We start from the raw sequence: 14,995 nt of genomic DNA, 5'->3' as shown, positions 1-14,995 counted from the left end.
TCATTTTTTTCAAGATGATTCATGAATTGTCCAATCATTCTATCAATCATATTTTCAAGCATTTGCTAAAATCTTTGTAACATATGGTCCACGACATTCATGGACCACAAAAATTTTGGTTACCAATAGGTTTTTGATCACAGAGACTACTCCATCTTGTCTTTTTCAGCACAGGTAGGACCAGAAATATTCAGCCTATTATTATATTCATTATCATTGTTATCACTAACACTGTTACTATTATAATTATGAAAATGATTGTTACTAGAGTTAGTTATATGAACATCTCTTTTAGAACTCAGACTGTTATTGTTGACATTAGTATAATTATTATTATCAGTATAATTGTAATTAGTTGCAACTCTGGAAGATAGAGCGAGTTTGGTAGAATAAACCATAGTGTTTTAAACTGTTGATAAATTTTACACCCTTTGTAACTCGCTGGGTGTTGATTGTTGCAGTTAAAACAGGAGGCTGGAACCTGTGGTGCCTCAGAATAGACTATTGTGGCATGATCTGCACCACATTAAAGAATGCTATACAGCCAAAAACTTATCTTATACAGCCATCAACAATTTAAAAAATAAATCGACTAAAGAGATTTAATTGAATAGGAAATAACAAGTGAACATTAAAATTGCTATTAATTTAGACATTAATGAAATATGAAATGAAATCAAAAAAGAAAATAAACGTACCTCAGGATCTATCTTCTTAAATTCAGAATCTTCTTCATCGACCTCAAAATACAACTCTGAAGATGTAATTGAAACCATCCCTGGTGCAACTATTCCAGGTGCGATTAAACGAGCTTTTGTACTTATATTTACTGGACCTGTGCGATAATAAAACAAACAAAATTTTTAAATGTATAAAAAATATAACAATTAAAATTATTAGATTCTAATTAACAACTTACCCTGGTCTGGTGAACAACAAATGTAATATAGCAACATACATATACTGTCACTTTATAAAAAAGTGTTATGACTATCCAGGAATTTCCAACTAAACAAACCGATATCAGATACCGATGTTTCAGGTTAACATATCATCACTCAACTAATAGTAAATAGGTATCATTCATCTATAAATAAATGAATAAATGATCAGAATATACTGTGTAAAACTATTTTTTAAATATTATATATCAAAACACCTTTCAATGCTTGCAATTTAAATTAAAAAACCATTATCAAATAACAAAATAGCCCACTGGGCAAGTTGAATGGTTAACTTGTCACAAATCAGTTGTTTAACAGTTGAATTTCTAAGTCAAAGGTTCTGAGATTCCAGTCCTAGTAAATCCTAGTTCCTTTTATACAGATTTGAATACTAGACAGTGGATACACTGGTATACTTTGATAGTTTGGGTTTAATTAACCACACATTTCAGGAATAGTCAGCCTGAATCTGTACAAGACTACTCCACATTCACATGTCATACATATCATTCTTACATTCTTATCTCATTAGGCCATGCAGGGGGAGGGGGGTTGCTTATTGCTCACTAGTTGAGTAGATTTGAACTTACACAGAAAAAAAAAATATTTAAAAAATATATACATACCGACTAAATCAACATCTAATTCACGATCATCAGCAAGAAGTTCATTATCATCCATTAAATCACTACTCTGTGATTGTTGTGTATGTGATGCAGCCAACTGAGCATGGAACTCTGTGCATGCCTAATAGAAAATACATGTATATATTAATAAATGCATAAAAAATAACGGCAAATATTATATTAAATTTTTTTTTTAAATCATAGTTTCATTAACTCTTTTAAGAACAACTGATAGTAAACTGTCAATTGAAAACTAGAAAAAATACTTGCTAGAAAATACCATCAGAAATTAATGTAATAAAAAATCATGAGAGAAATTACATACTGATGAAAATTTCATCCATCAATTTATAATTCTTCTTCAGTTTAATGAACAATTCATGACAAAAGGTCAGAAATCAAATGCATGCGCCACAACAAGCCACCCATTTAATTTGATATTAATCAGGTACACTGAATATATTAATTAATAAGATAATTAGTATATTTGTATTTTGTATTTAATAATTGTAATTGTATCTAAATATTTCTTTAAATAATTAACCATCAACACTAGAAGAGAAATAGCAATTGCTTCACTAAGACTATTTTTATTATGCATTAGAATTTAATTGGATAATTAAATAAATAAGATTCATACTTTACTCTCCTAGATTATTATGTATTACGACAGAAGAAAAGGTGATCTATGAATCACTTGAAAGAAAAAATTTAATTTTATAACATGTAAAATTCTTTTCTGTGGTATACAAGGGTCACTCAAATACAAACCAGACTCATGAACATTTAATCGTGAAGTTCTCAACATCATTATGATATTCTCTTAATGCATTTCTGAATGGTCCAAATAAAAAGATATCGCAGATGGATTATCTGACATACAAGTTTTGTCTAGGATTTTTCAGTAAATTTCATCCAGCTTATTCAGAATGCTAATGGCTGTGTGAGGCCTGGCATTGTCATGAAGGAAAATCACAACTTTAATTAGTTAACAGTGGCTTTTGTTCCTGTAGGTGGCTTCCAACTTGTCCAAAAGCTGGAAGTAGTATGCAGTAATCACCCTGCAGTGTTTATGGACAAAAATCAATGAGCAATACAAATTTCCAGTTTCAAAAGACAGCTGCAAGGTCTTTTCTACCTGATGGACATTGCCTTTAGAAGGCAAGATTCTCCATTCCTGTGCCACTCTATACTCACCAATTTGAAATAGAAATGTAGTGATGGACCTGTGTCTCATCGCGTGTGATTATTTGATGCAAAATATTATTTTCCTCTCGTCAAAATCAATTCACAAGCCTTTGGAACATTTCCTGTTGGATCTGTTTCTGTTCTTTTGTCAAACGTTTTGGAACCCCTCACACATAGACTTGGTGGAACCCAAGGTGATCTGTGATAGTGGAACATGCACTTCCATGACAGAGTCCCATTATTGAAGCAGTTTCATCAACTGATCATCTTCAATCAGGAAACAGATCAATTAAACGTTATCATTTACACAATCGTCCTTGAACACCTGTTGTAATCAGTGGTGTAGCGTAGCAGGGGTGGCCCACCCTGGGCGGCACTTTTAGGAGACGGAAAAATTTCACAATAAATAATAATAAAATCTTGTAATATGAACTAAAAATTTGAACCATTTCTTTGCATATTTTTGTTGCACCTCCAATTCAGACCAATTTACATGAGCAAGGAACTTTTTATTATTTAATCTGTGATGGAACTGGGGAATTCTCTTTCTTTAAGTGAGTGTAGTCATCTCGTTTACAACTTGCAACGACAACTTGCAACGTTTACAACTTTGCAATGTTGCAACTTGCAACATCGTCTGTACTGATCAGTTGCCTTGCGGTAATTCCCCGCACTTTATTTTGTGCTAGGATTGTTCACGACGAATATTCAACAAGAATTTATTCTCTCATATAAAGAAGAGTTCAGTATTATCTAATAACACCTGCAACAACAATCGTCCAATTCATATTGACTCAATTAACCTAATTCAAGATTTTCTCTAAGTGCGTATTGTGATTTGCGATTGATAAATTATTGAACTTTGTCAAAAAATTTTGTGTTATTAATTTTATGTAATAATAACTTAATCTTGTTGACACATATCATAAATGTTGCATATATCAATAAGTGGCATACGTGTAAGAACTTTTGCAACAAATATATTTATTATATTTTAAAACATACATACATGACTTTATTTGTACCCTGTACAATACACAATAATAAATTTATTCTTGACGTAAAAGTTCTTTAGAATTTCTGTAAATTTGGAGCCTTATGGATTTAAATACCTAAATAAGGGACCGGTAAATTTGAATTTGGCTTACCCCCCGGGCGGCTGAAACCCACGCTAAGCCACTGGTTGTAATTTTTTCATTTTCTACAATTTCATGCCCTCCTTTAAATGTACTGGCCCAGTTAAACACTAGGGTATATTAAAACACATTCCCAAACTTCATAATAATAAGTTTCACAACCATTAATGGAACCTTTTGCACCAACACGAAGCTATTGATCAGAAACACAAATGCCAAGATGGATGGAGCATCCATCATTAACTTCCCATATCTCTACCATTCAATATCTCTTGCACAAGAACACTTAAGTTCGTATAAAAGCCATGAAAACAAACCGCGTTATATACGACTGACCTTTGTATGAGAATTTGCATTTTTGTTTAAAGAAAGTTGTAGAATTATGCATATAGAGAAATATTCATAAAAGCCATTTTATACATAACAAGCAAAAAATGCATTAGCCCTATTGGTGGAATTTCAACTTTTTATAACTTACTAAATAGATTATATAAAAAACAACTGGTTAAGTATGTTTAAGAAAATAGTTTCATTAGTAATTTAAGCACTTTTTAATATTTTTTTTTTATAATTACAATATGGCACATAATTAGAACTACGTAAAAAATTATTATTAAAGATGGAAAAAATATACCTGATGGATAGCATCTTCAGGAGCACCATGTTCAACAGCAGGTTTTAATGTTGCTTGGGGATGACTTGATCCACGAGGATTATGTACAAATCTTTTTCTGCGTCGAGCATCATCTTCCCATGCATCTAATTTCCAGTATTCATTCCTATAAAAAAACACATAAATAAATAAAAAGTTATGAAATAAAATATGTAAAACAAATTATATTAAACAAAAAATAATACAAAAATAAAAGTATACTTAATCACATCATGATGTTTCATAGAATGAATCTCTACTCATATGTAAATATCAAATCTTTCCTTATAATGTAATGTAAAAATTTAACAATAAATTTATTATAAATTTTAATTTTTCATTATTCAGATAACAGTAATAATTTATTTCTATTATATAACATTTTTTAATGAAAATATTCTCTTTATATTTGTATAAAACTTAAAAAAAATAATAAAGTTAAAAATAACTCCTCATTCCATTTGTAGTATTGTGCAGGACAACTGTTTCTGTAATAAAAATCATGAATTGCTGGTGGATCATCCTTTCTGGATCCAGGAGCAGGTTTATAAAAAAAATATCAAACTAGTAACTGAGATGCCTATTACGTAAATAGTCAGGTCTCCTAGTTCACTTAAAACCTAATCTAAAGTAATTAATTCAAAGGCTTACCACTATCTGTATAAAAGTCTTAGATAGTAGTAAATATCAGTGTAGTTTTCCTTTATTGCATAAATTTTTTAACATTCCAGAAATATCTGATTATCAGATGTTTACAATTAAGAAAATTGAAATTATTAAATAGGCAGTTTTTAAATGTTATAAATTGCATGTAATGTACGCTCATTCTTAGGCTTAGGGCTTAGGGTATTTCAATAATGGTAAATGTGTACACCATACATACAAAATGTTATCAAATATTACTTTTTCTAATTACGTGCACAAAGTCTTTACAGCCAAGTTTATCTTTTTCCCATGTGATGGAAGCACTGTTTAAAATGTATATTTTATACACTGTTTAAAATATACCAATATTTTTTGCCATTCAAACAAAAGTGTAGTCTGGCTACATATAATGGATTTTGCAGCCAATTAGCAAAATTCTAAAAAAGTGATAAGGGCATTTTAACAAGAAACAATTTATTTTGTTTAAAATGATCGATTGAAGGAATTGCATTAAATTTTGTATTAAAATGGAATAAAGTGCTGTGAAGTGGTAAAGATGTTACAGAAGGCTTTTGAAGAGGATGTTTGTCATTATAGCAAAATGTTTGCAAATGGATGTTTGTCGGGTTTACGAGTGATACAAACAGCTTCAAGAAGGTCATGAAGGAACTGAAAATGACAGAAGGATTGGACACTCTAACACATCATCAACTGATGAAAATATTGACAAAATAAAATACATTTTGATCAACAATTGTCAAATCACAGTTAGATAAGTTGCTAAAGAGGAAAAAATCTCTTACAGCTGATGTGTTTTAATTTTGACTGACATTTTGGGTGTCAAATGAATACCAGGAAAGTTTGTTCCAAAGCTGTTGAATTTTCAACAAAAGCAATTCAGCACAACCACTGCAAACAATTGTTAGCCGATATCACTCAGAATTATTTGAATACGTCATAACTGGTGATGAAAGATGGGTGTACATTTATGATATTGAAATGAAAGTCCAATCATCCTGATGGAAGCTTCCTGAAGAACCTGATAACTGTGATTTTGTCAAAACTGACAAAAGCACACTGCTGAATTTGATAAAATGTTAAGGTTTTCCTTACTGTTTGTTTTCTTTTCAAATTATAATGATGCCGTCCAATATGATTTCTTACCAAAAGGTTTTACCGTCAGCACATAGTACTATTTACGGTTTTATGCTGTTTACGTGTGGCAATCCAAAGAAAACAAATACACTAATGCTGTTGCCTCCATATTGTCTAGTTATGGCACCCGGAATTTTTTCCCCCCTTAATGATTAAGAACATTAATAGGATAACAATTTGCAACAATAGATGAAATAAAGGAAAAGTCACTAAGTGAGCTTAAGGATATATATAAAAAAAATTTTTCCACAAACATATTGAGGATTGGAAGAGATGCTGGCATAAGTGTGTCACATCTCCTGAGAGATTATTTTGAGGGGGCCAATATCAATACAGAAAAATAAGTAAATTTTTTTAATAAAAATTAAGATATTTGTTTTTTTTTTTAATTGAATTTCATATTTGAACATTTTATGTACAGCTGGTAATATAAATTTGTTTAATAAAAATTAAGACATTTGTTTTTTTTTATTGCACTTCATATTTGAATATTTATGTACAGTTATTAAAAAAAATTAAAAAAAGAAGAAGTAAATCTGCCTAACGTATAATGATATTCCACAATTTCCCAGGATTATACGCACTGCACATTGTTACCAGAACCAGTTTTCATTAATATATCAGCACAAACAATTAAGGTGCAATAATAAATTATTGATTTTGAGAGTTGTTTAATAAACAATAGGTAATAATCATAAACTTACTAATATTTTACTGAATTCAAACATTAAGGGTTAGAGTTTATGACCAAATAATTACCACCATTTCATATGGAAATGAACATGTGTATACTTTAATCAATTAAAAGAATAATTGTAAATAAAAATAAATTGTAAACGATAAACTTGAAAATAGATTTAAAATAATAAACGTACGATACTTACTTGGCAGCAGCTGAATCAGAATATCCCCAAGCACCATGTTTATTTGATAAAATATTGCATATTTTTTCAAGTAATCTTCCAGCTATGACATTATCTCTTCTTCTAGCAGCTGTTATTAAATGATCACACATCCTTTCTTCCTCACGACAATCTAATAATGTCTGAGCACATTGAGTCTAAACAAAAATAAATTTAACAAAAAGTTATATCATGGCCAAATATTCCAGTTATCGGTACATAATAATAATTATATAAATTAAGACAGAATTGGGTAGATATGCTACTGCATAGATAAAAAAACTAACTGACCCAGCAGTTGCCTGGATGATTCAAGAGAAAACTATTGATCAAAACAGCATCACAAAATATACAATTAATTATAAAAAAATAGGTATGATTAAAGTCTACATTAATTACTTAAAATATACACACATGAAATATTAAGGTACTTGTATGATGGTAATAAATATAAAAAAAATAACTATTAGATAATTTACAAGTTGAAGGCATTAATGAAAAATGGCTATAAAGATTTATGTACATCTTGAATAATATACTGACTTTTTATAAGATTGTATAAGAGATTTGCATAACAGAAAAAAACACAAAATTTATTTCTATTAAAAGTAATAGTAATTAGGTGTAGTTATCATTAAAAGCTTGGTATGGTCGATGGGAATCATCATAACACCTTTCTCAAAATGTTCCACTAGCCATTAACGTACATTCAATAAGATTTACTGTTTAAGTAGATTTATAACTTCTTCCTTACTATAAAAACAAAATAAAAATGTTAGATTTTAGGAAACATCATTATAAGTTGGTGTGCTATATCAGAATGTGGAAAAATGATTGTATTACCTAGCAAGAATTTCACAAAAGTGTAGTTAATGAATCACAATACTTAAAAGTATTCATCCAACTTTAAAAAAAAATACAAGAATCCATAATTTTGAGAATAATGAGCAACAGTTAATTACAAACATAGAGTTAAAACTTAATTTATGAAAAATTTTTTAAAGATTCTTGAAACTCAGCTAAAAAATGAACTCATGAGGAAGCACTTTTGCCTGCTAAATTTATCCATAAAATCTACTACAACAGATAATGAATAATGAAGAAAACTGTTGTGCAGAATGTAGAAATTAAAAACAAATCATTTGTGTCCGGCTTAGAATAAATCTATAAATAGAACCACAAGAAATTAACATGGAAAGAATCGTAAAATTCTGTTAACTTTTCATACAAAAAATTATAAACACATAATAAAACAAAATTATTTTCAACCTTGTATTTTGAAACAACTTCTAAATAATACATACTAATACATAATACGGAATAATGTATTATTTTTATAAATATAAAAATTACAAGTTATACATAAAAATCTCATCGCTATTACTGGATCTGCTATCAAGTGCTGCCCCTGGCGATGGGGTATGGTCACTTACTATGGTTGGAGGATACTGGGGAAATAAAATATCCAGAGTAGAAAAAACCAGTGAACCGGTCAACAGCCTTGAAGGCAGATGAAAAGAAATTCCCAATGGCAGAGAGGGTGGAAGAGCCTAAGAGATGGGTCTCTAAATGAAACTCAGAGCGATTCCAGGAGCTCTTAGGTGGCATCCCCATCACTGATTTTACTTGAAAAACCATTGATAGTGCTTTAGAGAAACTCTTTATTAGTGATTGAAAAGAGGAGGGAGTTTGGTTTGGAATCACACATTGCATTTGTGGACAATTAAAAAGCTTTTGATTGTGTTTTAAGGCAGAAGCTCTGGGAATTATGATAAAGCACATTTAAAAAGACTCAACTGTATGATTGGCATAAGCAATTTTCAGAAGGATGAGAACTAGATAAAAATGAAGGTCACCAACAACACTCAAAGAGAAGTGCTACTTACACCCCTCGGCCATCGTGACAACTAAAGGAAGTGCTACTGCTGAAAATGTTCTGGTTCATCGCCTTATTTAGCACAACCGTCGATTAACAATTGCAGAAATTGCTTCTGAGATCGGAATAAGCTATGGCAGTACTCAGGCAATCATTACTGGTGATCTTGGATTTAAAAAAGTGGCACCGCGATAAGTCTCTCATCTTCTCATCGAAGGTCAGAAGCTTTATCGGCTAGAGGTGTGCTAGCAATTGAGTCATTACCAAGCTGAAGGAAAATTTTTTTACATCGAATCATGACCTACAATGATACTTGAGTGCATCAATTCCACCCCAGAATCAAAACAGGCAACTATGGAATGATGAAAAAAGGAGAAACTGCACCTAATAAAGCCAAAACTAGACTGTCAGCTGGAAAGGTTCTGGCCACAGTATTTTTTGATTTCAAAGGGGTTTTGTATTTTGAATTTCTCCATGAACATCGTACAGTGAATTCTGCATATTACTGCCAACTTTTAGACAACGCAAAACTTGTATATCGTCAAAAAGGACAACAATTTCCAATCTGAGACTTCATTCTGCTTAACAACAATGCTCAGCCCCATACCACTGCTCAAACTCATGAAAAGGTTGCATCCTTATTCTGGACTACACTGGAGCATCCTCCATATAGTCTGGATTATGTATTTTTATTATCCTTCAATAAATTATAAAATAAAAATTTTCCAGTTTATATTTGATTCACCCTCATATGTGTGGGACAATAAGACGATCCCTTGCAATAAAGTTAGAACAAGATACAATGCTGAAGTTATATAAAGTAATGGCTGTCCCTCTGATAATGTATAGAAGTAAGTTATGGGTTGATTGTGCAAGGACTAAGTCAAAAGTACAGGCAGCAGAGATGCAATGTCTTACATCGGTAAAAGGTTGTTCTAGATGGGACCGATTTAACAACGATGATGCAAGTAATTAATTATAAACCAAGAGGAAAGAGAAGTGAGGGAGACTGCTGAAGAGGTGGTTATGATTTCTGCTTAAAGTTGGTACAGGTTTAATGTGTATCCAGGATAGCAAGAAGAAGAAGAACACATAATAATAGTGATAGGTAATATCACCATCTTCCAGATTAATTCTGGATTACCTTTGTTATAAACAGATTGATTAGTAAAACCGATTGATAAAAACAAAACTGCAAAGCACAAAAAAAAGTATAAAAAAAATTCCATGGTGACTTAAAAGTTATTAATCCACTATTTGTGAATAATAAAAGAAGCATGACATTTTATAGATTATGTAAATATTGAATTTAGATAAGGTTTTAATTAAGATACTTATTTTAAAACTTAAAATTTTATTTTTTTATTAAATAAACACAATTACCAAATATCAAATCAAGGGTATTAAGTAGTTGTCGCATTTAAAAATATGAACACATATGTTAAATCCAAAATAGTCAGATAAATATTACAGTACACTTAATGAAAATCTTCAAATATAATAAAAGTAGTTGCTTTTACATGGATTTGGATAGTAGATCGTAAATACTGGTGTTCTTTGGTAGTCGGGGTTTAACTAAACACACGTCTCAAGAATGGTGGCCTGAGTCTGTACAAACTACACATTTGCCAGTACATTTACATTTACATTTACATGCCAGATTGCGTACAGATGCCTTGGCATCTGCAGAGTACTGTTGACATTATGTCAATATAAAATAAATAAAATAATTACTCCTAATTAAAAATATTCAGTAGGAAATGATATCACAAACGCTATTTAACAAATAAACTCACCTCAAAATCTGCATGTTTTAGAACATCATCAGCTCTCATTCTGTTGAGAATAAATTCAGCTTCATTGGCAACTCGCACTATATGATCTTTCATTGCGTGAGATAATAATCTATATTAAAAATAAATTTAGTAATATACATTATTAAAATAATTAAATAAAAATATTTATAGAAATTTAATTTTTATATATATTATCAATAATTACTATATACTGATATGATGTTTAATTACAAATTCATTTATATATATACACATTCATACACAGAAAGAATGAAAAGTTAGACAAACTTGAAATCATTGACCAACTTAAAATGGGAAATTTTTGTAGAAATAACATCTATACAACAATCAAGTAATCTCTTTCTAATTTGTTTGTCAGTTGCAGGTGTGCTATTAAAGGACTACCGTGCATTTTACACTGTCTCAACACACACTTATTCTAATAGCTGAGAGCTATTATAAATCACATGGAAGACTGCCGCACCTTTTCCTCTATCAAACATACTCAATAAGTCAACAATTTCACACATAGTTGCTAGTTTTAGAGAAACCAGTAACGAAGATGAACAACCACAGTCTGAGTGGCCAACAGTTTTAAATGATGAATCTCCAAAACGTGCATCCTTTGAATGATAATCTCAAAAGTCAACAAGAAAGCTATCTCAGCAGAATGGAATGTCATACAGGAGTATGACTCAGGAGTATGCAAAGCCACAAAGAAATTAAAATTACGTCCATACATATTAACATCGTGCAAGAATTGTGAGAACCCAATCATGGAAAAATATTCAATAATTGCAAATAGTTTGTGGATTTTGTTTAAAGCAATATTCAGATAAAAGTTTCTTAACTGAAGAGGTACAGTTTCATCTAAATGACTATGTTAACAATCAGAACAATTTAAATTAAAAAAAAAAATTAATTATAATCAAAATGAGATATAAAAAACATAAAATATAAAAAATTGTTTAAAATTATAAAGATTAAGTCAATTAAGTTAAAATTAAAATGTAAAAATACAATTAAAACAAAGATAAAAATTAAAACTTTTAATATAAAACAAAACTTAAGCAAAGCAAAATCATGTGCCAGCTATTTCAATGAATTTACTCTACTCAATATATATATATATATATATATATATATATATATATATATAGTAAATAGTATTTGGCTAGTATTATCACTATTAATTTTACAATTATCATTAATAAGAATTACAAACCTTCCTTCATTAATAAGTTCAATAAAAGCCAGGCCAGCATGTTTTTGTAAAGAATTTTGCCATTCTTGTGAACATAATAACATCACAAGTTCAACAACAGAATGGCTATTCTTAAATGTTGTCAGACCTGCAAAATAGAAAAAAGTAATTAACATAATAAATACTTTAATTTTTCCCCCTACATATGCTTACTCTGTCAAATATAGTTCATAGTGAATTTATGTAGGGCATCTGCTACTTTGATGAGCCTCACCAGTTGTAAAAATACACAGATCTTTGCTGAATACATCTTCCAAAGCTTTTATAATGGATTATTACAATTTATGCAATATGTTTCATATCTATGCTGCCTTCTTAGTACATATATAACAAATAAGAAAAATAAACAGCTTAAGAGTAAAAGATTTATTTCTCATCTTTAAAATTCCAAATTAATGGTGCGTAACTACAAATTACTCAGATATTCCAATATATTGTTCTACATTCATCTAATTATTTTTATTTTATATAAAAAATAGAGAATATCTGTTCTGAACTTTTTATTTTTCCTAGGATTCATAGCAGATATCCTACTTATCCTGGGATTAGTTAAGTTATCATCTTTCTTGTTTCAAGATACTAAAGATGTTTGTGAGATACCACAAGATATTTGGATACCTTCTGGATGTTTATTCTGGGAAGCACACAGGAAATGTGGATGATTTTCAGATGTTCCAAGGACATCTTGTACTGTATGAGCTAAGTCATGACGATTCATCTATACAAATTAAACATAATGGATTTTAAATGTCAAATACCTTTTCCTTCCATAAGAAGTTCTTGACCATGCGATCCAACAAGCGTTTTAGATAAAAATGGAGCAAAATCGACCATTATTTCTCTTAATAATGGACAAACAGAACCGAGTGCGGTTTCAAGTTTTTGTGTCAAAGATGCTTCACGTGATGAAGGTGCAGACAAAGGTAAACCTCTAGCAGGAGGTAATTCTTCTGGTCTTGTTGGCATTGATGGGCCAGCAGGTACTTCGCCACCAGGAACTCTTACAACTGAAATTTCACCACGTGGCTGTTCACCTCTTTCATTTCTATTTAGTGATAAATTGCCTTCTGCATCAACCACGGATCCTATAACAAACAGAAATAAAATGATTTTTATAGATTTTAATAAATTAATATTTCACAAAAAATTAACATTTTTTTAATCGCATAAAATAATAACATACTAATTTTTCTCTATCAAATCCTTTATAAAAATGTATCACTACACATGGTCAAATTTATCACCAAGAACAATTTATCACTTCAATTTTTACTCACTCTTCAAAGATCTTTTATTAAATATTCTAAGCATTTTATGGGGTTTAAATTTGGGAAATGTAATATAAAATCTGGATGCCAACCTCACCCAGAAATTTGAATTAGCTTCCTCAGGCTCCTAACTTAGATATTTTATTTTAAACCTATCCTACAGAAGCTGATGAAATTTAGTATTACTGAGTAATCTTATAAAAATTCTGGAAGTTTTTTTATAAGGAAATGAAAAAAAAACAGATTAATAAAGGAAAAATGGAGACATACAAAAGGTTTTATTTAATGATTACACTGATAAACATAATTTTTGTTTCCTAATATGCGATATGATTTTATTCTGTTTTTGATGCTGAAAATGAATATGAACTCACATTGTACACATAGTGGTGCTTTTTCTTCTGACATCAGATACCTGTGAGTAGCTCTGGTGTGTCCTAATCTCAATCGGCAGAGGATCACTTCCTCTTGGCAAATTTTTCTGCATGAAGAGTTCCACGGCAACATAAGTGATGTGTTGGGAGTTTATTATCCACTGTAGCAGTCCAGTCACCTTGCCACTTTGCTTGAAGAGTGTGTTTTACACAATTAATAAAGTCAGAAGTGGTAAAACAAGTGGTGAAGGATAATTGACTACATGTGTCTTCAGCAGCAGAATCTGCACATTCATTACCTGGAATTCCCACATAGCTAGGGATCCAGCAGAAACTCATTTGTGTATTGAATAGTTCAACTCAGCAATTGTATTACAGATTTTGGTGACAATGGGGTGTCTAGAATACAAATCTTCTAAGGCTTGGAATGCACTACGCAAATCACTACAAATAAGGGTATAACAGTATTTTAGGTCAATTCAGTATTTGGTATTTTAGTGTACAGTTCAGCAGTAAAGACATTAGCTAGACCAGACAAATAGGTTCTGTTATTAACAACAAATATGCATCTAACGGTATCATTCTGTTTCAATCCATCTGTGTACATTACTACATCTGGGTTTGTCTTGGAGAGATTGGTAAAACATTTGAATGATAAAAGGAGTTGTTGATTTTTTGTTGTATATGGTAAGGTCAAAATTAAAATTTATATGGTTGATTCTCCATGGAAGATATGAACAGCGATAAGTTAGAAAAATAGGTGTGTCAAAATTTAAAAGATGTAGTAAACACCAGGTATGAACACCCATAGGTACTGTATAACATGTATGGTTCTTAAATTTACAGATGTTAATTGTGGTTATGTTAAATTTTTATGATAGTAAAACTAAATAAAATAAAATTAAAAAAATTAATTGAAACTAAATATTTAAAAAAAATTTTTTTTACTTGTTTAAATATATTTAAAAAAAATTGTTTATTACATGTATTTCATGTAAAATTCCTGTTTAAAAAAGTATTTATTTCTGAATTTTAAAATAATATTACTCTTACAATTATTGTAATCTACTCAAGAAAAATGTTTAAAAAAATAAAACTTCAACAAGATCCATGTGTTCTGAAAAATATTTATGATCAAATGGATTGCCTGATGAATTATTTTTCACACA

The 14,995-nt window shown here is 30.2% G+C and overlaps 1 protein-coding gene across 1 annotated transcript in view; it reads right to left on the bottom strand.

Annotated features, from left to right (window-relative positions):
* The window catches only part of rg (A kinase anchor protein rugose), a 1,091,579-nt gene that overhangs the window by 397,839 nt on the left and 678,745 nt on the right, over nucleotides 1–14,995 (bottom strand). Inside the window, exons 34-40 of the mRNA XM_075379107.1 lie at nucleotides 12,943–13,269; nucleotides 12,146–12,272; nucleotides 10,921–11,029; nucleotides 7,231–7,406; nucleotides 4,529–4,673; nucleotides 1,571–1,691; nucleotides 699–835 (exon numbers count right to left, since the gene is read on the bottom strand). Coding sequence (XP_075235222.1) covers nucleotides 699–835; nucleotides 1,571–1,691; nucleotides 4,529–4,673; nucleotides 7,231–7,406; nucleotides 10,921–11,029; nucleotides 12,146–12,272; nucleotides 12,943–13,269 — 1,142 coding nt within the window. The remainder of the gene's footprint in view (nucleotides 1–698; nucleotides 836–1,570; nucleotides 1,692–4,528; nucleotides 4,674–7,230; nucleotides 7,407–10,920; nucleotides 11,030–12,145; nucleotides 12,273–12,942; nucleotides 13,270–14,995) is intronic.

Source organism: Lycorma delicatula, chromosome 11, assembly GCF_047948215.1.
Source record: "Lycorma delicatula isolate Av1 chromosome 11, ASM4794821v1, whole genome shotgun sequence".
Lineage (NCBI taxonomy): Eukaryota > Metazoa > Arthropoda > Insecta > Hemiptera > Fulgoridae > Lycorma > Lycorma delicatula.
The sequence above is the reverse complement of the archived record's forward strand: the minus strand, read 5'-3'. Positions and strand labels throughout refer to the sequence as shown.